This window comes from Ranitomeya imitator, chromosome 1 (assembly GCF_032444005.1).
Source record: "Ranitomeya imitator isolate aRanImi1 chromosome 1, aRanImi1.pri, whole genome shotgun sequence".
NCBI lineage: Eukaryota > Metazoa > Chordata > Amphibia > Anura > Dendrobatidae > Ranitomeya > Ranitomeya imitator.
This window is the reverse complement of record NC_091282.1, coordinates 112,697,768-112,720,875: the sequence shown is the minus strand read 5'-3', so window position 1 is coordinate 112,720,875 and position 23,108 is coordinate 112,697,768. Positions and strand designations below refer to the sequence as shown.

The window sequence follows — 23,108 nt, the reverse complement described above, 5'->3', positions numbered from 1 at the left end:
GTTCCAGGGGGCCGAATACTTTCGCAAGGCACTGTAGCTTTGGCCAAGTCATGCTGCATGGTAGTGTATTTTCAGTGCAAAGAATCGCATTTTAGGTCACACTTCTTTCTCGATCTACTTTCCCCATTGTCAAGCATGGTAAAAACATGTTTACAACATACTAAAAGTGGCGCAAGACATGAAAGACAATATTTGGCACAAATTAAACCCAATTTCTGTAGCTTGTACCTTGGTAAATTAGCCGTATACTGTACAGCACCTGTATCTATATACAGTTACGAATGTTAATGTATCGCTGGCCTTTCCCTTTGACATGTGACCCACAAAGGTTTCTAGTTTTACTCCTGTATATAGGCATAGGTGGTAAAAGTAATCAAGAAAAAGTCCAATGGGCGGATATTGATAGGAATCCGATGGATTCATTGCCATTTTCTAATAGAGACCCATTGGCCACTCCAAAATAGAATTGACTGCACGGAAGAGGACAATGGAGTTAAATAACTAAAAGCATTATTATATTCAAGTACGTAGAAAGTAAATACCTACAGGACTGACTTACACTGAATGAAAAGGCAGCACATGCTGCCTAACAAGTTGTAAGGTGTAATGGGGACAGTGGACTGCTTACCATGAATATTATACACCATGCATGTATCCATAACAAAAAACTCCCACTATATGGATGGATGCATCAACTTCCAAAAGAGACCAACCATCGTATTATTATATCATATAAACACCACTGTGGTCATATTGATGTGAAAATGGGGTAAATGTTACATATAATATGTACAAGGCCTGTGTCAGTAAATACCATAATCTGTCAACTCCTGCAGATGGCATCAAATGAAAGGGAGAACGAAACCCTACATTTATATTGTTAGTTGAAGACCACTATCATTATATTGATGCTAAAAAATGCAAGTCTATGGATAAAGTGTAACCATTTATCTTACTCATCATAAAGTGCACCAAGTAAGGTACCCAGAACCTGTAAATGGGCATAGGTGGTAAATGTATAGCAATGTCATGGTTACAGCATTGTAAGTGCCTGCTGTGGATCATCTGCTATTGAATGGTTGGCTATGTAACCTTTGCCAAGCCGTGCTCCCCCCGTCTAGAACTATTCAGCGAGTGACACTTTCCAGGATTTAATAATGAAGGTGCAAATTGACGTAGTGAGTATCTATTGTAATTTAGATGATGTGTATCGAAAATTGAGTTTGGCTGAAACATTTTAGTTTTGTTTTTCTCCATTTTTGAGTTGAGGAAGTAGTACAGCTAGAGTTTGTGTGACCTAAGGAGGGTGCTGGATTTTAAAGCATAAGCACATTTACTTCCGCTGTGTAATCTTTCATGTTCACTTATAAATGAAACTGTGACATTTGGGCGGTATGGTCTATATTTAACATTTTTGAACAAAATCAACATGGTGAGATACGGTATTTCTTGGTATTTTACCAAGAAAGGTTCTTTGGAGAACCTGGAAGCTTCTGTGGTACTTGTGCAAGTGCAAGGATGGCATAGAAAGAAAGCTTATAAGATAGCCATAACTAACTTAAAGTGCTCTATATCTGCTTGAAGGCAATGTCCACTTTAAGGGTATGTGCAAGCGTTCAGGTTTTTTCGCGATAAAAATGCATTAGAAAACGCCTACATATGCATCCTATCATTTAGAATGCATTCTGCAATTTTTGTGCACATGTGGTTTTTTTTCCGCAAAAAAAGCAGCATGTTCATTAATTTTGCGGATTTTGCGAAAAAACCTGAACGTGTGCCATAGCCTTACATCTTGGTGGTCTAGCAAATTCAGTATATGTTACCAAGAAGTGGAGGACAGGTTTACAAATAGTGTTACTTTAGATGCATTGGAGCAAAATAAAATTTGAAAAGCTTTTTTCTCTGAGCTATTAGCTGTCTGCTACTTTGGCAATCCTTTCTTAAATGATGTAGTCCCTCATGTAAAATGAAAAAAAAAAAAAAAAGTAATCTGCGCTGGCGCCGAGCATGCAATGTCAGCGCTGTAAGTTTCTGGGTGCTCGCGTAACATTAGGCTATGTCATCGGGCGATGATGGACTTCTTCACTCACACTTGCATTGGACGTCTGAGTTTTGTCCCAGGAAATGTGTAAGCGCTGCAGTCCATTAGCAGCTGCAGATTGACTGCAGCGCTCACGTAGCGTAATGATGTCACGTGAGTGCCAGGAGATTTAGTGCAAGCATTGCTGGGATTGTGCCGGTGCAGGAGATGAGTAAGGTGTTCTTTATTTTACGCTACAGTATTTACAGTAAGAAGATGTTGTCCAAGTAGTAAACGGCCCCTTTTGAACTTTAATAAGATGTGCCTGCTATAGTAACATCTGTCTGATGTTTGTGCCCATAGCAATCCATGTAACATATCACACGCTTCCACGGCTCCGTCTTGTTTTGTGCAGCAGCTTGAAAGCATTTAATGCATGTGCCGATCCGCGCATCAGATTCTCCTACACAGAAGAGGATGGAGCCAGGGAAGCAGAAAAAATGAGAAAGGGTACATGCAAAAAGAGAAAAACTGCCCATCCAGAAGAAAATATAGAAAAGGTAATACTTCATTGGTATAAAGACATAGGCCCCGATTCATCAAGGTATTTATACTAGAATTATGGCCTAAAACAACTTTTTGCGTTGTCATTCCAGTTTTTGGCGAATTGGGGCAACTAATTTAGAGTTGTGGTTTACGTTACGCTTAAATTGTTCCTCCCGTCCCCGTGACTTGTGCCGCTTCATGAATTAGGCGCATCTTATTCCTGCATGCCCCTCATTACCACAGGTTTAGTCCTAATGAATCGGGGCTGTATAGTTAATCTCCAAAAAGTTTTAAAAACGCCCTATGGTGTAAAATACAACAACCTATTGTATGTATTTGTTAGATTTACTGTATTCCATCCATCATGTAGACACATAGATATGTATTATGTTTTCTATATCTGATGGTATTAGGCTACGTTAACATTTGCGTTGTGCGGGGCTGCGTCGGCGACGCACCGCACAACGCAAACAAAAACGCACGCTAAAACGCAGCGTTTTGCGACGCATGCGTCCTTTTTTGCCGAATTTTGGAGGCAAAAAAAATGCAACTTGCTGCGTCCTCTGCGCCCTACGCTTGCGGGAAAAAAAACGCATGCGTCGCAAAACGCAGCACAACGCATGTCCATGCGCCCCCCATATTAAATATAGGGACGCGTGACGCATGCGTCGCCGCGGCTGCGCCCGACGCAGCCGCGAAAAACGCTAATGTGAACGTAGCCTTACTTTAATGTTATTTTGTCCTTATTATAGTCTTGTTTCTTGTACCTGAATGCCAGGATTCACTATTTTATGTGTGAACGTCTGGTTATTCTGTGGGGCCTCCACACTCGTCGGGGGTCATTGTATTTTACATCATAGCGTTTTGACAACTTTTTGTTTTGTCTACCTCTGTCTTTAGAACAGTAAGGTGTTTATCTTTTTCTATATTTTCTTCTAGATGTGCTGTTTTTCTCTTTTGTACATACCTTTTATCCTGTTTTTTAGCTAATTAGTTCCTGTACTTAATTGACTAGCGCTCTTGCGTTAATTTTTTTTTTTCTGTTGAAATTTGCTGCCCCCCATACCTCATGTATTGCGGAGCCAGAAAAGCAGTCATGTATTGACCTATGTCACATCTGCCATGATTGCTGTGGACACCACAGTGGCTCTATCCAGTGTTTTACACTGCTAATTGGTAGGAACGGGCTCTTATGATGCAGTGAAGTGGAGAAAGAGCGGCATATACTGCGTGATTTGGTACAAAACTGTTTACAGCATTGAGGAAGTTTAGTTAAAATTTACCAACCCCCTTAGTGCTCACTTCTGATTTCTTGACTGTCATTCACATTCTTTATTCTTGACTAAAAACCTGTTTGTTTTTTTTTCCATTTTGCTGTATTCTTTCTGGAGTTGACCCTGTGTGTATTTTTCTCCCTATACAGATGAATCAGAAAACAGAAGCCAGGCATATACTCAGCTTACTCCAAAAACACTTCTACACTAGACTTGGTAAGTGAATTCTGAGTAGATTGTGAGTGTCCCAGATCAGTCCGAACATTTCTAATGTTTAGTACAGGCCAGTCATTACTTCAGTAAAGCTGTGTTCTGCGTTATAAGCTGATCTGCACATAGCTAGCTATAGAGAGCCATGATCTATTTTGGCCTCCCCATAAACATGCTGGCTCAGCTTGTCTGCATGAGTGTGAATATTTGTTTAATTTTCAGTAATGAAAGATAAATGCTGTGTACTGTCCTCATAGCTTAAAAATGTTGTCCACATATCCGGAATTTTTATTTTTTTATTCTTATTTAAATGTATTTTTTTTTTTTAATTTAAATATTTTTTTTCAATTGCAGTTTTTGGCTCTTACAAGCTTTTTATTTAGCTCCACATTCTATTTTAATGTGGGTTGCGGCCATAAATCAGCTGAGAGGAGCTTCGAAAAGGACAAATTACCATTGCTAACTCCCAGACGGACTTTTATAGTGATTTTGAATGAATTCAGTTGTCATTCTGCTGCCAGCATTATATGGTACAAAACATAATGAAACCCAATTGCAGTAAAGATTTTGAGCCCTAGTTACTAGTGATGAGTGAACGAGCTCTGATCAGGTGTTATCCGAGCATGCTCAGTGTTAACAGACTGTATTCGGCGTGCTCGAATAATATGTTTGAAATCCCGCTGTGTCAGGTCTCGCAGCTGTTAGGCAATCCCTGCATGTGTTGTGACTGACAAACAGCCATGAGCTATGCAGCCGCGGGGTCATGAACATATGATTCAATCACGCCAAAGCCACTCGGTTAGCACCCGAGCATGCTGCGATCCGATGTCTTATTCCAGAGAAATCCTTTAATATGTAAATGAGCTGTTGCAATCTACCCCCGGCCCATAGATCCTCTCGAGTCTGCCTCCAGAGATTAAGAGGGCGTTACCAGTCACTGACAGTGTGCTCTCCTGATCTACATGTCTTACAATGGTTATGTTCCCTTTTTATTTAAAACAATCTCTTGAGGCAGATTCTTGAGGGGCCGGACATAGAGCTCAACAGCTCATTTACATATTAAGAAAAACATGAATTTTTCTGGAATAAGACCTCTGATCACAAATATCAAGATATCATTTTATTCAGTTTTCTATTACATAAATGTTCATCTAGACAGCGTAGGAGGTTTGATCCTAGTGAGAGATTCCCTTTAACCCCTTCACAACCTATGTCATAGGTATGTCATAGGTCGTGTCCCTGTACTTCATGCGGGCTCCGGCTCTGAGCCCGCATATTTTCCCAGCATGTCAGCTGACATGTGCCACTAACAGCATCGGATGGAATTGCGTGCCACGTGTGGCTGTTAATGTTAAATGCCGTTGTCAATCTCTGACAACGGCATTTAACATGCTCGCACTGAAACCGCATCACAACCCTCCCTGTCGGCGCCCGTGTCTCATGAACGCGAGTCGCAGATGGGTTGGCATGACAACCTGGGGTCTGCAGGCCCCCTGTAGTTGTCATTGCCAGATTATGAGCACTGTCCCTGTATTAACACCATAATCGTAACAATAAAAACGTCAGCTCAGCAAGCTTCACCCAGCAGCAGATCCCAAAAAAGAGATACTACAGGTCTCAGAAAATGGCACCTTTTTTTTTTTCTTTTCAAAAATTTAGATTTTTTTATCACCACATAAGTAAAACAGAAACTGTACATGTTTGGTGTCTGTGAACTTGAAATGACCTGGACAATCCTAATGGTGGGTCAGTTTCAGCATTTAGTGAAAATTGTAACAGAAAAAGTTAAAGTGGATTTGACCTTTTGCATATTGACGGAAAAATACAAATTTTGGCTCTGAGGAGACAGGGTGCAAAAAACGGAAATGCAAAAAAACTGAAAATCCCAAAGTCGTTCAGTCAAATTTTTATGTGAAATATCTACCTATCAATATTCATTTTAAATCACACTACAAACTCTTATATACAAATTGTTTTTTCTTTCCCAGGTTATATTGAAAGACCTCAACTAATTAGAGCAAAAGTACCAATTGTAAAATTCAGGGACAAAGTCAGGTAAGTCATCAGTACTAAGGTATCCTGTGTTACACGCGCACCATTTGGATTTATGGCATGTCACACTGCTAAAGACAATAGGACTGTGTGGTAGTTTTCTGTCGTGGAGCTGTAATATGGATTGCTAAATGATCAATATTTAAAGGGAACCTGTCGTGTCAGAAAACGCTGTTACCTTACAGTTATTGGGTAAATTTGCAGGTTAATAGTGTTATATAGTTGCCTGGACCCCACACTGATAACCCAGCTGCTGGGAGGAAATGAACGTTATTCCTCTCAGCAGCCTCCTACTTTCAGTCATAAAGGCACAACCTCAATCACTACTCAGTACATAGTGAGCGGCGGCTGTAACCACGCCCTGACACTGACTGACAGCCGGCTCAGCAGTCCATCAGTGTAGAGCCAGCTGTCAGTCAGTGCCCGGGGCGTAGATACAGCTGCAGCTCGCTATGTACTGAGCGGTGACTGACGCCACACCTCTGTGACTGAAAGCCGGAGGATTAAAGTTAATTTCGACTTTAGAAGGCTATGAACCTGTAGACTCACCCGATATCTGCAGAATCATAGCAGTTTTTAACATGATAGATTCCCTTTTATGCAAAACCTCTTTAGACTATGTTCACATGTTGCATTTTTGCAGCTTTTTCCATGCAAATTAAAAGCTGCTTTTTGTAGTACCAGCAAATGCGAAGAGCTTTCAGAAATCTCACGTACACGCTTGTTTTTATTTTTCTAAATGAATTTGAGAACTGCAGCATCTTTGAAATATGCATCATGGCAATTCTTGTGTTGAAATTGTGTTTCTAGTTGATATTTGTAAAATAACATATAATGCACCAACTTCATGAAGGGCTAGCGCTCATTTCGTGCCTGTGTATTAAGCAATTGCATGTACAGCAAAAGCCCAATACATTTTATCATCCCTAGCACCTAATTAACTTATGCACAATCACTAAATGACTCTGCTCACTTTCCCGCATGTGCATGTAAAACCCGGTGCTTTGCTTTTCGGTAACAGTCAGCAAACTGCATGGTAATTATGCGAGCTTACAACATTGCCTTCAGTCTGCTGGCGTGGATCATCTGAAATAATCCGAAATGATGTTCTGCATAAGGAAACCTATTTCCTAAAGCATTCTCAATATTCCCTCTCTTGTTCGGCGACCAGATTCGCTGCAGCACAGGCTGTGATGTGCTGGGGCCTGCTGGTGTTTCCAGTGCCACTAGTTTAGGGCATGATAATGAAGGTGTGAGATTGCTCTATAGTGGCTGCTCAGCATAGGCCCCCATGGTGACCTATTCGCATCCTCTTACACTAAAACATATAATCTTCCCATCAGGATGTTGTGCAGGTTATGGGTACACCCTCCGCTGCAGTGGTATGCGATGACTGTTAGCTCTTCATAGATGGTATATATGGTGGTCTCATCTCATCCCTGAATACTATCATACAGCGCCTTTTTCTCTTGTTAGTGGTGTGGAGTTCGACTTGAATGTAAACAATGTTGTTGGAATCAGAAATACATTCCTTCTAAGAACCTATGCACACAGTAAGTCTCTCATCTAATCTTTTGTATGGGTGATGCCAGTTCTGACATCTGCATGGAGGGGGTGAACCGTGACGATCGCCTGTTGCCAGTGGTAGATGTTGTGTCCGTTGTGATAAGATGACTGCAGAGAGGTGATCTCTACTAAATAGGACTGCTAATGAAAACAGCAAATTGCTAGAATTTTTTTAAGCTGTGACCTCTTAGGCCATGTTCACACAGTACGTTTTTTACCGCGGAACCGCGGCGGTTTTGCCGCTGCGGTTCCGTAGCTGTTTTCCATGCAGGGTACAGTACACTGTACCCTATGGAAAACAGGACACACTGTGCACATGGTCCGGAAATTGTAAAAAAAAAGACGCGCTGAATAGCTCCCGGAAAAAAGAAGGAGCATGTCAATTCTTTTTCCGGAGCCGCAGCGGTTCTGCACCCATAGACCTCCATTGTGAGGTCCAAACCGCAGTAAAACCCGCAGATCAAAAATATATCTGCGGGTTTTACTGCGGTTTGATGTGCAGAACCGCTGCAGCAGGAAGTGCGGGGAGCGGGCGGAAGTGCGTGGGCGGAGTGTGGCTGCCCCCCCCCCGTGTTCCGATCCCGCCCCCCCGTGCTCCGATGCCCCCCCCCCAGTGCTCCGATGCCCCCCCCAGTGCTCTGATGCCCCCCCCGTGCCCTAATCTCCCCCCCTTATACTCACCCGGCGTCCCGGTGTCCGTCCGGCCGTCTTCTCCCTGGGCGCCGCCATCTTGCAAAATGGCGGGCGCATGCGCAGTGCGCCCGCCGAATCTGCCGGCCGGCAGATTCGTTCCAAAGTGCATTTTGATCACTGAGATATAACCTATCTCAGTGATCAAAATAAAAAAATAGTAAATGACACCCCCCCCCCTTTGTCACCCCCATAGGTAGGGACAATAAAAAAAATAAAGAATTTTTTTTTTTTTTTTTTTTTCACTAAGGTTAGAATAGGGTTAGGGGTAGGGGTAGGGTTAGGGGTAGGGTTAGGGGTAGGGGTAGGGTTAGGGGTAGGGGTAGGGTTAGGGGTAGGGTTAGGGTTAGGGGTAGGGTTAGGGGTAGGGTTAGGGGTAGGGGTAGGGTTAGGGTATTTTCAGCCATTTTAACCCTAAAAAAAATTCCTAGAAAACACACAGACTCTGGCTAGAAAACTGCATCAAAAAAACGCATCAAAAAACGCATCAAAAACGGACCAAAAAAGGACCAAAAAAAGGACCTGCGTTTTCTGCCAAGAGCTGCAGTTTTTTAAAAAAGTCAGGAAAAAAAAAGGATGGAAATCCTGAACGTGTGAACATACCCTTAGGCTGCCGTCACACTAGCAGTATTTGGTCAGTATTTTACATCAGTATTTGTAAAACAAAACCAGGAGTTGAACAAATAGAGGAAAAGTATAATAAACATATGCACCACTTCTGCATTTATCACCCTCTCCTGGTTTTGGGTTGCAAATACTGAGGTAAAATACTGCTAGTGTGACGGCACCCTCAAAATGACCTGCAAGTTCAGCACCTATAGGTAATGATTGAAGATTACCCACTGTTTATTTACCTCACTGCTTGCTGCTTTTTAACTTGGCAATGTCAGGACAGAGAAGTCATTGTGACTACATGTTAGCGGCAGTGTCTTCAGGGGAGTCTAATGGTCTGAGACACACCCACTGTCTCCTCATTGGTTTAGGCTGCTGCTTTCTCCCTCACACTGCAACACCGCATTCTCCGATTGGTTACTGTGTATAGATGGCTGTCACAGCTCTGCGGGTAGTCGGTGCACAGAGAGCTGATTTTCCAGGGTAACAAAGACAATAATTGTAGAGTCCAAATTACGTCCGGAGACGAAAAAATGTAATCGGGGAATTGTTCCCCTTTTGATGATGAGAATAGCCTGGAAGGTGTCTTTAATGTAAATAGTGACATGGAAAATGTATATTTTATATAATATCTATATAGATTTATTTATATTAAAGATAACACTACTCAAAAAAATAGAGACCACTTAAACCGTATAATGTAACCCTGAGTCCATCACACTTCGGTGTAATCAACCTGTCCAGTTATGAAACAACACCGATTGTGAATCCATTTCTCCTGCTATTGTGCAAATGGAACAGACAAAAGGTAGAAATGACAGGCAATCAGCAAGACACCCCACTATAAAGGAGTGGTTGTGCAGGCGGTGACCACAGACCTTTTTCCTGTTCTCATCCTTTTTGGCTGTTGTTTTGGTCACTTCTGCATTTTGTCATTGCTCTCATCTCTTGAGGTATTGTACAGTAGCATGAGGCGGTGTCTGCAACCCACAGAAGTTGCTGAGGTAGTGCAGCTCATCCAGGATGGCACATCAGTGTGAGCTGTGGCAAGAAGAGTAGCTGTCTGTCAGTACAGTGTCCATAGCATGGAGCAGATACCAGGAGACAGGCCAGTACACCAGGAGACGTGGAGGGGGACGTATGAGGGCCACAACCCAGCAGCAGGACCACTGCCTCCTCCTTTGTGCATGGAGGAGCAGGGCCAAAGCCCAGCAGTCCACTAACATCCATGTGTCTGTTCAAACTGTCAGAAACAGACTCAATGAGGGTGGTATGAGGGCCCGATTTCCACAGATGGGTGTCTTTCTTACAGCCCAACACCGTGCAGGGTGATTGGCATTTGACAGAGAACACCAAGTTTAGCAGATTTGACATTGGCGCCCTGTGCTCTTCATGGATGCGAACAGGTTCACACTGAGCACATGTGACAGTTTGGAGACGCCGTGGAGAACGTTCTGCTGCCTGCAACATTTTCCAGCATGATCGGTTTGGCAGTGGGTCAGTAATGGTGTTGGGTGGGATTTCTTTGGAGGGCTGCACAGCCCCATTTGCTCTCCAGAGGTAGCCTGACTGCCATTAGGTACCGGGATGATATCCTCAGACCCCTTGTGAGACCATATGAAGGTGCAATGGACCCTCCTGGGTTCCTTCTGATGCGTGACAATGCCAGAGCTCATGTGGCTGGAGTGTGTCAGCAGTTACTGCATGATGAAGGCATTGAAGCTATGGACTGGCCTGCCCGCTCCCCAGACCTGAATCCAGTTGAGCACATCTGGGACATCATGTCTTTTTCCATTCACCAACGCCAAGTTGCACCAGAAGACTGTCCAGGAGTTGGGTGATGCTTTAATCCAGGTCTGAGAGACAATCCTTCAGGAGAACATCTGCTGCTTCATCAGGAGCCTGCCCAGGTGTTGTAGGAAAGTTGTACAGGCACATGGAGGCCACACACACTACTGAGCATCATTTCCTAGTCTTGAGGCATTTCCATGAAGTTGGATAAGCCTGTAATTTGATTTTGAGTATCAGTCCAATCCAGACCTCCACGGGATATTAATTTTGATTTACATTGATCATTTTTGTTTATTGTTCCCACCGAATTCCACTATGTACTGAATAAAGATTTGCAACTGGAATATTTCATTCAGTGATATCTAGAATGTGATATTTGTGTTCTATATATATATATATATATATATATATATATATATATATATATATATATATATATATATATATATATATTGTCTGTGTATAAACAGACATATACAAGCATTCTATTCTCTTTAACCCCTTGATGACCGCCAATATCTCTTTTTACTGACCTGAGATATAAGAGGATAGCCTCCCCATAGAGGTAACAATCCAGCAGCTGTCCACTATAGCTGACAACTTGCTGCATTAGCCACTATGAGTGTTGGCACCATCCATATCTGTTTAACCCCTTAGATGATGCTGTCAAGTGACTCATCATATAAATGGTTGAGTGTGGGGGCTTCCTACTCAATCCCATCAGCACCTAGAGATCATGATGTTGTGGTTCTGATGTTTTTCATGGAAATTCATGACCAAATAGTGACCTTAGAATCTGCCGGCTATAGCGGCCTGTTCAGAAGTTAACGACATTTAGGTGGTAAAAATACACTTTTACATTCCTATTATCACTTTGCTTTAATTCCTGAAAATCATTTGAAGGGTTAATAAACTACCTGACAGCAGTTTTTAATATGTTGAGGGGTGTATAACTTTTGGGGGTTTCCCAATATATATAGGACCCTCAAAGTCACATCAAACCTGGATAAGTACCTAGAAAAATAAATTTTGTAAATTTGCTTGAAAAAATGAAAAATGATTGCTACATTTTTAAACCTCCTAAAATACTAACTAAATGAAACAATATTTTACAACTGGTGTTGATGTAAAGCCGACATGAGGGAAATGTTATTTATTAACCCCTTCAAGACCCAGCCTATTTTGACCTTAAAGACCTTGCCGTTTTTTGCAATTCTGACCAGTGTCCCTTTATGAGGTAATAACTCAGGAACGCTTCAACGGATCCTAGCGGTTCTGAGATTGTTTTTTCGTGACATATTGGGCTTCATGTTAGTGGTAAATTTAGGTCAATAAATTCTGCATTTATTTGTGATAAACACGGAAATTTGGCGAAAATTTTGAAAATTTCGCAATTTTCACATTTTGAATTTTTATTCTGTTAAACCAGAGAGATATGTGACACAAAATAGTTAATAAATAACATTTCCCACATGTTTACTTTACATCAGCACAATTTTGGAAACAAAATTTTTTTTTGTTAGGAAGTTATAAGGGTTAAAATTCGACCAGCGATTTGTCATTTTTACAACGAAATTTACAAAACCATTTTTTTTAGGGACCACCTCACATTTGAAGTCAGTTTGAGGGGTCTATATGGCTGAAAATACCCAAAAGTGACACCATTCTAAAAACTGCACCCCTCAAGGTACTCAAAACCACATTTAAGAAGTTTATTAACCCTTCAGGTGCTTCACAGCAGCAGAAGCAACATGGAAGGAAAAAATGAACATTTAACTTTTTAGTCACAAAAATTATCTTTTAGCAACAATTTTTTTATTTTCCCAATGGTAAAAGGAGAAACTGAACCACGAAAGTTGTTGTCCAATTTGTCCTGAGTACGCTGATACCTCATATGTGGGGGTAAACCACTGTTTTGGCGCACGGCAGGGCTTGGAAGGGAAGGAGCGCCATTTGACTTTTTGAATCAAAAATTGGCTCCACTCTTTAGCGGACACCATGTCACGTTTGGAGAGCCCCCGTGTGCCTAAAAATTGGAGCTCCCCCACAAGTGACCCCATTTTGGAAACTAGACGCCCCAAGGAACTTATCTAGATGTATAGTGAGCACTTTGAACCCCCAGGTGCTTCACAAATTGATCCGTAAAAAAGAAAAAGTACTTTTTTTTCACAAAAAAATTCTTTTAGCCTCAATTTTTTCATTTTCACATGGGCAACAGGATAAAATGGATCCTAAAATGTGTTGGGCAATTTCTCCTGAGTACACCAATACCTCACATGTGGAGGTAAACCACTGTTTGGGCACATGGTAAGGCTCGGAAGGGAAGGAGCGCCATTTGACTTTTTGAATGAAAAATTATTTCCATCGTTAGCGGACACCATGTCGCGTTTGGATAGCTCCTGTGTGCCTAAACATTGGCGCTCCCCCACAAGTGACCCCATTTTGGAAACTAGACCCCCCAAGGAACTAATTTAGATGCCTAGTGAGCACTTTAAACCCTCAGGTGCTTCACAAATTGATCTGTAAAAATGAAAAAGTAATTTTTTTTCACAAAAAAATTCTTTTCGCCTCAGTTTTTTCATTTTCACATGGGCAGTAGGATAAAATGGATCATAAAATTTGTTGGGCAATTTCTCCCGAGTACGCCGATACCTCATATGTGGGGGTAAACCACTGTTTGGGCACTCGGCAGGGCTCGGAAGAGAAGGCGCGCCATTTGACTTTTTGAATGGAAAATTAGCTCCAATTGTTAGCGGACACCATGTCGCGTTTGGAGAGCCCCTGTGTGCCTAAACATTGGAGATCCCGCACAAGTGACCCCATTTTGGAAACTAGACCCCCCAAGGAACTTATCTAGATGCATATTGAGCACTTTAAACCCCCAGGTGCTTCACAGAAGTTTATAACGCAGAGCCATGAAAATAAAAAATAATTTTTCTTTCCTCAAAAATGATTTTTTAGCCTGGAATTTCCTATTTTGCCAAGGATAATAGGAGAAATTGGACCCCAAATATTGTTGTCCAGTTTGTCCTGAGTACGCTGATACCCCATATGTGGGGGTAAACCACTGTTTGGGCGCACGGCAGGGCTCGGAAGGGATGGCACGCCATTTGGCTTTTTAAATGGAAAATTAGCTCCAATCATTAGCGGACACCATGTCACGTTTGGAGAGCCCCTGTGTGCCTAAACATTGGAGATCCCCCAGAAATGACACCATTTTAGAAACTAGACCCCCAAAGGAACTAATCTAGATGTGTGGTGAGGACTTTGAACCCCCAAGTGCTTCACAGAAGTTTATAACGCAGAGCCATGAAAATAAAAAAAAAAATTATTTTCTCAAAAATGATCTTTTAGCCTGCAATTTTTTATTTTCCCAAGGGTAACAGGAGAAATTTGACCCCAAAAGTTGTTGTCCAGTTTCTCCTGAGTACGCTGATACCCCATATGTGGGGGTAAATCACTGTTTGGGCACATGCCGGGGCTCGGAAGTGAAGTAGTGACGTTTTGAAATGCAGACTTTGATGGAATGCTCTGTGGGCGTCACGTTGCGTTTGCAGAGCCCCTGATGTGGCTTAACAGTAGAAACCCCCCACAAGTGACCCCATTTTGGAAACTAGACCCCCAAAGGAACTTATCTAGATGTGTGGTGAGCACTTTGAACCCCCAAGTGCTTCATAGAAGTTTATAATGCAGAGCCGTGAAAATAATAAATACGTTTTCTTTCCTCAAAAATAATTATTTAGCCCAGAATTTTTTAATTTTCCCAAGGGTAACAGGAGAAATTTGACCCCAATATTTGTTGTCCAGTTTCTCCTGAGTACGGTGATACCCCATATGTGGGGGTAAACTACTGTTTGGGCACATGCCGGGGCTTGGAATTGAAGTAGTGACGTTTTGAAATGCAGACTTTGATGGAATGCTCTGCGGGCGTCACGTTGCGTTTGCAGAGCCCCTGATGTGCCTAAACAGTAGAAACCCCCCACAAGTGACCCCATTTTGGAAACTAGACCCTGAAAGGAACTTATCTAGATGTGTGGTGAGCACTTTGAACCCCCAAGTGCTTCATAGAAGTTTATAATGCAGAGCCGTGAAAATAATAAATACGTTTTCTTTCCTCAAAAATAATTATTTAGCCCAGAATTTTTTATTTTCCCAAGGGTTACAGGAGAAATTGGACCCCAAAAGTTGTTGTCCAGTTTCTCCTGAGTACGCTGATACCCCATATGTGGGGGTAAACCACTGTTTGGGCACACGTCGGGGCTCAGAAGGGAAGTAGTGACTTTTGAAATGCAGACTTTGATGGAATGGTCTGCGGGTGTCACGTTGCGTTTGCAGAGCCCCTGGTGTGCCTAAACAGTAGAAACCCCCCACAAGTGACCCCATTTTAGAAACTAGACCCCCCAAGGAACTTATCTAGATATGTGGTGAGCACTTTGAACCCCCAAGTGCTTCACAGACGTTTACAACGCAGAGCCGTGAAAATAAAAAATCATTTTTCTATCCTCAAAAATTATGTTTTAGCAAGCATTTTTTTAGATTCACAAGGGTAACAGGAGAAATTGGACCCCAGTAATTGTTGCGCAGTTTGTCCTGAGTATGCTGGTACCCCATATGTGGGGGTAAACCACTGTTTGGGCACACGTCAGGGCTCGGAAGTGAGGGAGCACCATTTGACTTTTTGAATACGAGATTGGCTGGAATCAATGGTGGCGCCATGTTGCGTTTGGAGACCCCTGATGTGCCTAAACAGTGGTAACCCCTCAATTCTACCTCCAACACTAACCCCAACACACCCCTAACCCTAATCCCAACTGTAGCCATAATCCTAATCACAACCCTAACCCCAACACACCCCTAACCCCAACACTAACCCCAACACACCCCTAACCCTAACCACAACCCTAATTCCAACCCTAACCCTAAGGCTATGTGCCCACGTTGCGGATTCGTGTGAGATATTTCCGCACCATTTTTGAAAAATCTGCGGGTAAAAGGCACTGCGTTTTACCTGCGGATTTTCCGCGGATTTCCAGTGTTTTTTGTGCGGATTTCACCTGCGGATTCCTATTGAGGAACAGGTGTAAAACGCTGCGGAATCCGCACAAACAATTGACATGCTGCGGAAAATACAACGCAGCGTTCCCGCGCGGTATTTTCCGCACCATGGGCACAGCGGATTTGGCTTTCCATATGTTTACATGGTACTGTAAACCTGATGGAACACTGCTGCGAATCCGCAGCCAAATCCGCACCGTGTGCACATAGCCTAATTCTAGAGGTATGTGCACACGCTGCGGATCCGCAGCAGTTTCCCATGAGTTTACAGTTCAATGTAAACCTATGGGAAACAAAAATCGCTGTACACATGCTGCAGAAAAACTGCACGGAAACGCAGCGGTTTACATTCCACAGCATGTCACTTCTTTGTGCGGATTCCGCAGCGGTTTTACAACTGCTCCAATAGAAAATCGCAATTGTAAAACCGCAGTGAAATGCGCAGAAAAAAACGCGGTAAATCCGCCATAAATCCGCAGCGGTTTAGCACTGCGGATTTATCAAATCCGCAGCGGAAAAATCCGCAGAGGACCAGAATACGTGTGCACATACCGAACCCCTAACCCTACCCCTAACCCTACCCCTAACCCTAACCCTACCCCTAACCCTACCCCTAACCCTAGCCCTACCCCTAACCCTACCCCTAACCCTAACCCTACCCCTAACCCTAGCCCTACCCCTAACCCTATTCTAACATTAGTGGGAAAAAAAAAATTTCTTTATTTTTTTTATTGTCCCTACCTATGGGGGTGACAAAGGGGGGGGGGGTCATTTATTATTTTTTTTATTTTGATCACTGAGATAGATTATATCTCAGTGATCAAAATGCACTTTGGAACGAATCTGCCGGCCGGCAGATTCGGCGGGCGCACTGCGCATGCGCCCGCCATTTTGGAAGATGGCGGCGCCCGGGAGAAGACGGACGGGACCACGGCTGGATCGGTAAGTATGATGGGGGGGGGGGAATCGGAGCGCGGGAGGGGTGGAACGGAGCGCGGGGGGCGTGGAACGGAGCACGGGGGGGCTGGAATGGAGCACGGGGGGGTGGAACGGAGCACGGGGGGGGGTGGATCGGAGTGCAGGGGGGGTGATTGGAGCACGGGGGGGGTGATTGGAGCACGGGGGGAGCGGACACGAGCACGGGGGGGAGCGGAGCACTGGACGGAGGGGAGCCGGAGCAGTGTACCGGCCAGATCGGAGGGCTGGGGGGGCGATCGGAGGGGTGGGGTGGGGGCACACTAGTATTTCCAGCCATGGCCGATGATATTTCAGCATCGGCCATGGCTGGATTGTAATATTTCACCCGTTATAATGGGTGAAATATTACAAATCGCTCTGATTGGCAGTTTCACTTTCAACAGCCAATCAGAGCGATCGTAGCCACGAGGGGGTGAAGCCACCCCCCCTGGGCTAAACTACCACTCCCCCTGTCCCTGCAGATCGGGTGAAATGGGAGTTAACCCTTTCACCCGATCTGCAGGGACGCGATCTTTCCATGACGCCGCATAGGCGTCATGGGTCGGAATGGCACCGACTTTCATGACGCCTACGTGGCGTCATGGGTCGGGAAGGGGTTAATTCCTTACTGTGGTGTGACTATCTGGATTACAGGGATAATCATTCAAAGTTTGAAAATTGCTAATTTTTATTTACATTTGTCAAATTTTGATATATTTTTTTTATAAATAAACACAAAACATATTGACCAAAAATTACCCTTATCATAAATTATAATGTGCCATGAAAAAAACAGTCTCAAAATCGCTGGGATTTGTTGAACTGTTCCAGATTTAAATTTTTTTTGCCCTGTCACTAAGGGGTTAAATGCCCCTTGCAATGCTTTAGTTAGACCAGAGACCTATCTGTACAGTTTTTAATGAGATAAATGTACTATTGCACAGTAAATTATTTCCTATGGACGCACCACTGAGGGTATACATACATTGCATGCTTCATGTTGCCACTAAAACATGTTTTTTTCTTCTACAGCAGAGAGCCGCGTTCGTCCATTAGTCCTGGTTGTTAAGCGGTGGGCCGGTCACCATGGTATAAATGATGCCAGCCGAGGAACCTTGAGCAGCTATAGTCTCGTTTTGATGGTTTTGCACTATTTACAAAGTAAGTAAGAAGCTGCATGCACCTGTGTACACTGTGCATAAATCTTCTGGTACTTGTGAGACTAGGACAGATCCCAGCCTGGAAAGTGAAGAGTCTGCGGCTCTTGTGGGGGCTGCGTGCTCGGCAGAGTTCCTTTTTTCCCTGTGGGCCTGACTGTTACTCACAGCTGTGCACTGACTCTGCAGTAGTACAGTCATCATTAGTGAAGAAAGGCACTGCTTGCATGATTAGCTGCACAAAGAAGGCAAAAAGGCTTTGTCAGAGAACAGGGAGTGGGCTAGAATGAGGGGGAAGAAATCTCTGCAGAGCACTGAGCTGCCCAGCTGTGAGCCCACAGTGTCGTGAGCGCATTGTCTCCAATTTTCTACATATTTAACAACTTGATTAGTTCAGATGGGCAAAAAGCCTATATTCGGCCAGCGTTTCACCTTCCGAGTTCTGGGATTAAGACGGTGTTCACACAGTAGCATGTGTAGTAATTGTGTCCGTTTGGAGGAAGCAGGAACGTTCACTCATTTTTTTAATGGGTGAAATCTTTGCCTTTAAAGGGAATCTGTCACCTACTTTTTCGTATATAAGCTTCAGCCACCATCATCAGGGGCTTATCTACAGCATTCTGTAATGCTGTAGATAAGCCCCCCCCCCCATGTAACCTGAAGGATAAGAAAAACAAGTTAGATTATACTCACCTGGGGGGGCGGTCCGGTCTGATGGGTGCCGGGAAAGGTCTGAGAAGCCCAGCGCCTGCGCACTGCAGTACTTTGCACTGCCCTCAACAGGGCAGATAAAGAACGCCTGTGCAGGAGACGCGACAGGACGCAAGGAAGAGGATCTCATGAAGATGGGAGGCGCTGGACCGCGACCCCCATCGGACCGCCCCCACCCTAGGTGAGTATAATCTAACTTGTTTATCTTACCATTCGGGTTAAATATGGGGGGGGGGGGAAGCTTTTCTACAGCATTACAGAATGCTGTAGATAAGCCCCAGATGGCGGTGGCTGAAGCTTATATATGAAGAAGTAGGTGACAGATTCCATTTAAAGGGGTATTCCGCTAAGAATAAGGCTGGGGCTGCATGACAGCTTTTGCCATGAAACGGGTCACGTGGTCAAAGTTCGCTATGTGTTGCTGCTACATAACAGTGCAATATTGCTGAATGGGGTTGCATTGTGACCCCAAGGGAACAGCCATAAGTAAGAGCAAGTCAGTAAAAAAAAATCCAACAGCAATTGTGGTATTGTTGGGGTGCAATGTGACCCTATTCACTTGTATTGCACTGCAGTGTAGTAGTGACAAATGGCGAACTTCGGCCTTGTCAGTTTATTCACTTATATAGCGGCATTAATTCCACAGCGCTTTACAGACATTCACTGTCCACGTTGGGGCTCACAGTCTACATTCCCTATCACTATGTCTCTGCAGTGTGGGAGGAAACCTACACAAGCACAGGGAGAACATTTGTCTTTGGTGGGATTGGAACCCAGAAGTCCAGCGCTGCAAATGCATCAATGATAACCACTGAGCCACCGTGTGTTGTGGCCAAAGTTACCAGGTAGCCTTAGGCTATGTGCACACATTGCGGATTGGGATGCAGAATTTTCTGCACAAAATCCGCATCTCCTAGCAGAAAACGCAGGTGCAGATTTGACGCGTTTTTTTTATGCGGATTCTGTGCCTTTTTGTTGCGGATTTCATGCGTTTTTTACCCCTGCAGATTTCCATGATGGAAGGGTGCAGAAACCCTGCAGATCCGCACAAAAGAAGTGACGAGCTACTTCTTTTGATCCGCAGCGTTTTTCATGCGGAATTTTCCGCACCATTAGCAACATTTTTTTTTTCCTATTGATTTACATTATACTGTAAATCACTTTGCGGATCCGCACTTAATCCGCATCGTGTGCACATAGCCTTAGCCAAAGAAGTAATTATCACTTATCCGCAGGAGAGGCGATGATCACTAGATGTATGGCATCGCAATGCTTCATGTCACATCTAATAGAATGGACAAATTATCCAAGCAGATCTCCTGGTGCAAATAGCATGGCCTTCCCACATGCAGATTTTTCCTTGCAGGGCTCCAATGTAGAATATTATCTGCAGAGTGTCGAGCATAAAATGGACTTCTCTGTGTTAGCTTGACAGACTAATTTTCAAGCAGATCTGTCACCGGGTTTCACAGTGTATACTGTTTAGACCTGATGAGGCTGGTGCACTCAGGTTTAAAATCCATGTCAGAATGGCTGTATAATCCATGTCTAAAGTGTCCCTGCCTAATATTAAAATTAGATTTCTACTTTAGCTGGAGTCTTGCCATAAAATTCTGACTTTTAATTTCGGGACTTTACAAACGTTGGGGATTTTAAAAGTAAGTACACCTGCCTCATCAGGTCAAAGAGCTATTTTATAATGTATGCAAATTGTACTGTGAAATCTGGTGATTAATCTGCTGTCCATGAGGGGCTCTATAAGATGCCATAATGAAGCCAGATAAATGGGTACTTCAGGGCATCTGCCAGGGAGGTCGAATAAAATGTGCCACCTTTACCTTTCCATTATCTCTCTGGGCATTATTATGGAATGCCCCCTCAGCTACGGTTTTTTTTTTTGTCCATAGGATTGACCAGTGTAAACTTAGACTCTCACCCACTCCAGCACTGACCCCGGTCAGTGGCTCTAGCAACTGGGCGGTGATTCCAATGTTGTCGCGCTATGAGACAACTGAACCCAGTGATTGGCTGCAGCGGTTTTGTGCTACAGTTGTAATGTTGTCAGTGATGAATGAGTAAGGCTATGTGCACACGTTCAGGTTTTTTCGCGATAAAAACTAATTAAAAACGCATACATTATGCATCCTATCATTTAGAATGCATTCTGCATGTTTTGTGCACATGATGCGTTTTTTTCCTCGAAAAAAATGCATCGCGGTAAAAAAAAAAGCAGCATGTTCATTAATTTTGCGGATTATCTGCGTTTTTCCCGCTATTCTATGCATTTGGGAAAACTCATTAAAAAACGCATGCGGATTTCTGGCAGAAATGTCCGGTTTTTGTCAGGAAAAATTCTGCAAGAAATCCTGACATGTGCACATAGCCTAAAGGTTAGGCTTGGCCAGAGTAAAAACAACAAACTGTCTACATAAAAAAAAAACTTTAAAGGGGTCATCCGAGACTGACAACCTATCCTACAGATAAGTTATCAATGTTAAATCAACAGAGGTCTGACACCAGGCACCCCCAAAGATCGGCTGATCTCTGCATCCAGGTGTAAGCAATGTATAGTCGCTTTGTACACCTTTATTACGTTCAGATTAAAAGTATATTATATTTGTTTTTGTAGCGCTACCTGAACCAATTCTTCCATCTCTACAAAAAAAATACCCAGTAAGTACCATGTCGGCTTTTCTTTTATGTTTATAGACCTACATCTTCATGCTTGTTGAACAAGCCTATGGAGAGGCTAATAAGATGCTCGTCCTTTCAGCCTGCAGTTTTTCTTGGGTCGGGCGGAGTTTGCAGTGCACTTACCATTGCAACCTTTTTTTCAAAGGGTGTTTTGTGAAAATGGAAAAAGTCTGCCAATTTCTAGAAACTACACCCAGCTCATGGGTTGTGCCTGACGTTTTGTGAATTTGATGCAGTCAATGGGTGAGAACTGTTAGGGCATGTTAATGGCTTGTATTATAAGTTCACACAGGGCGTTTTTGCTGCGTTTTTTTTTTTTTTTTGCTGCTTTTTTAATGCAAATTTTCAGCTGCTTTTTACAGTACCAGCAAAGCCTGAGATTTCAGAAATCTCATGCACACACGTTGGTTTTTTGTTTGATCAGTATTTTGTGCTTTCCTGCGTTTTTTTGGACATAGAGCATGTTACTTCTTTCTGCGTTTTTTGCTGCGTTTTTTCACCCATTGGCTTGAATGGGTGTTGAAAAAAACACAGCAAAAACGCAGGTATCTTTTGCTGCTGAAAATCCAAGGACATTAGCATGGACAAAGAGAAAAAAACGCACCAAATACGCAACAAAAAACGCACCTAAACATGCGTTTTTGGCGCAGCTTCTTTCCTGCCAAGAAGATCAGGTTTCACTGCAGAAAAAAAAGCAACAAAAATGCCCTGTGTGAACTTACCCTTAGGGCGAAGTTCAGTGTTCAGTGTCTGCATCAGGAAAGCTCCCAGCGCATATGCCGAATGTATCTCTAGTTTTTGTCCTACTGTGTTTGTTACATTTATCTAATATATAATTGCCTAGAATACTACTTCCTGCAATTTGTGCCAACTTCCGTGGCTTTGTCCGGAGCTAATGTCCGGAGCTAATGTCCGGAGCTAATGTCCGGAGCTAATGTCCGGAGCTAATGTCCGGAGATAAGTGACGTCAACAGTGTCCAGTGTCTGATTGGTTGCCGCCTGCTGCGAGCGACCAATCAGAAACGTGCCGTACTGTGACACACTGCGCCCGCCATTTTGGTGTGATTTTTGAATTTTTACCTCACAGCAAGTTTCTACTGCGTGGAGGCGGGCCCAGTGACGTTGCTCTTCAAGCTCCTGCCGAATTTCGTCAAAAAAATGATAATACCATTTACCAAAACTATATATATTTAGTTGTGAAGTGGTTCAGTGACATTTTCACACCAATTTTGAACTTTTGTTTGGTGTTTTCTCCATATACTGCCTATTATTTTTGTTCTTTCTTACTATTATTTATTAATTGTATTATTCTTACATTTGAATAAATAAAGTATATATGGATTCTAGACTTCCGATTCTTTAGAATCGGGCTGCCATCTAGTATTATATAAGTAATTAATTTAGATTACATAAGTATTAGGCTATGTGCACACGTTCAGGTTTTTTCGCGGGAAAAACGCTATAAAAACTCATTAAAAATGCATACCTTATGCATTCTATCATTTAGAATGCATTTTGCATGTTTTGTGCACATAATGCGTTTTTTTCCGCAAAAAAAAAAACGCATCGTGGTAAAAAAAAGCAGCATGTTCATTAATTTTGCGGATTTTCTGCATTTTTCCCGCTATTCTATGCATTTGGGAAAAACGCACAAAAAACGCATGAAAAAGCGTGAAAAAACGCATGCGGATTTCTGGCAGAAATGTCTGGTTTTTGTCAGGAAAATTTCTGCAAGAAATCCTGACGTGTGCACATACCCTTAGGGTGTGTTTC

At 43.1% G+C, this 23,108-nt stretch overlaps 1 protein-coding gene across 1 annotated transcript in view; it reads left to right on the top strand.

The window, feature by feature from the left end:
• The window catches only part of TENT2 (terminal nucleotidyltransferase 2), a 74,923-nt gene that overhangs the window by 18,175 nt on the left and 33,640 nt on the right, over nucleotides 1-23,108 (top strand). Inside the window, exons 6-10 of the mRNA XM_069749817.1 lie at nucleotides 3,990-4,056; nucleotides 6,039-6,105; nucleotides 7,579-7,655; nucleotides 17,806-17,934; nucleotides 21,271-21,314. Of these exons, the coding sequence (XP_069605918.1) occupies nucleotides 3,990-4,056; nucleotides 6,039-6,105; nucleotides 7,579-7,655; nucleotides 17,806-17,934; nucleotides 21,271-21,314 (384 nt within the window). The remainder of the gene's footprint in view (nucleotides 1-3,989; nucleotides 4,057-6,038; nucleotides 6,106-7,578; nucleotides 7,656-17,805; nucleotides 17,935-21,270; nucleotides 21,315-23,108) is intronic.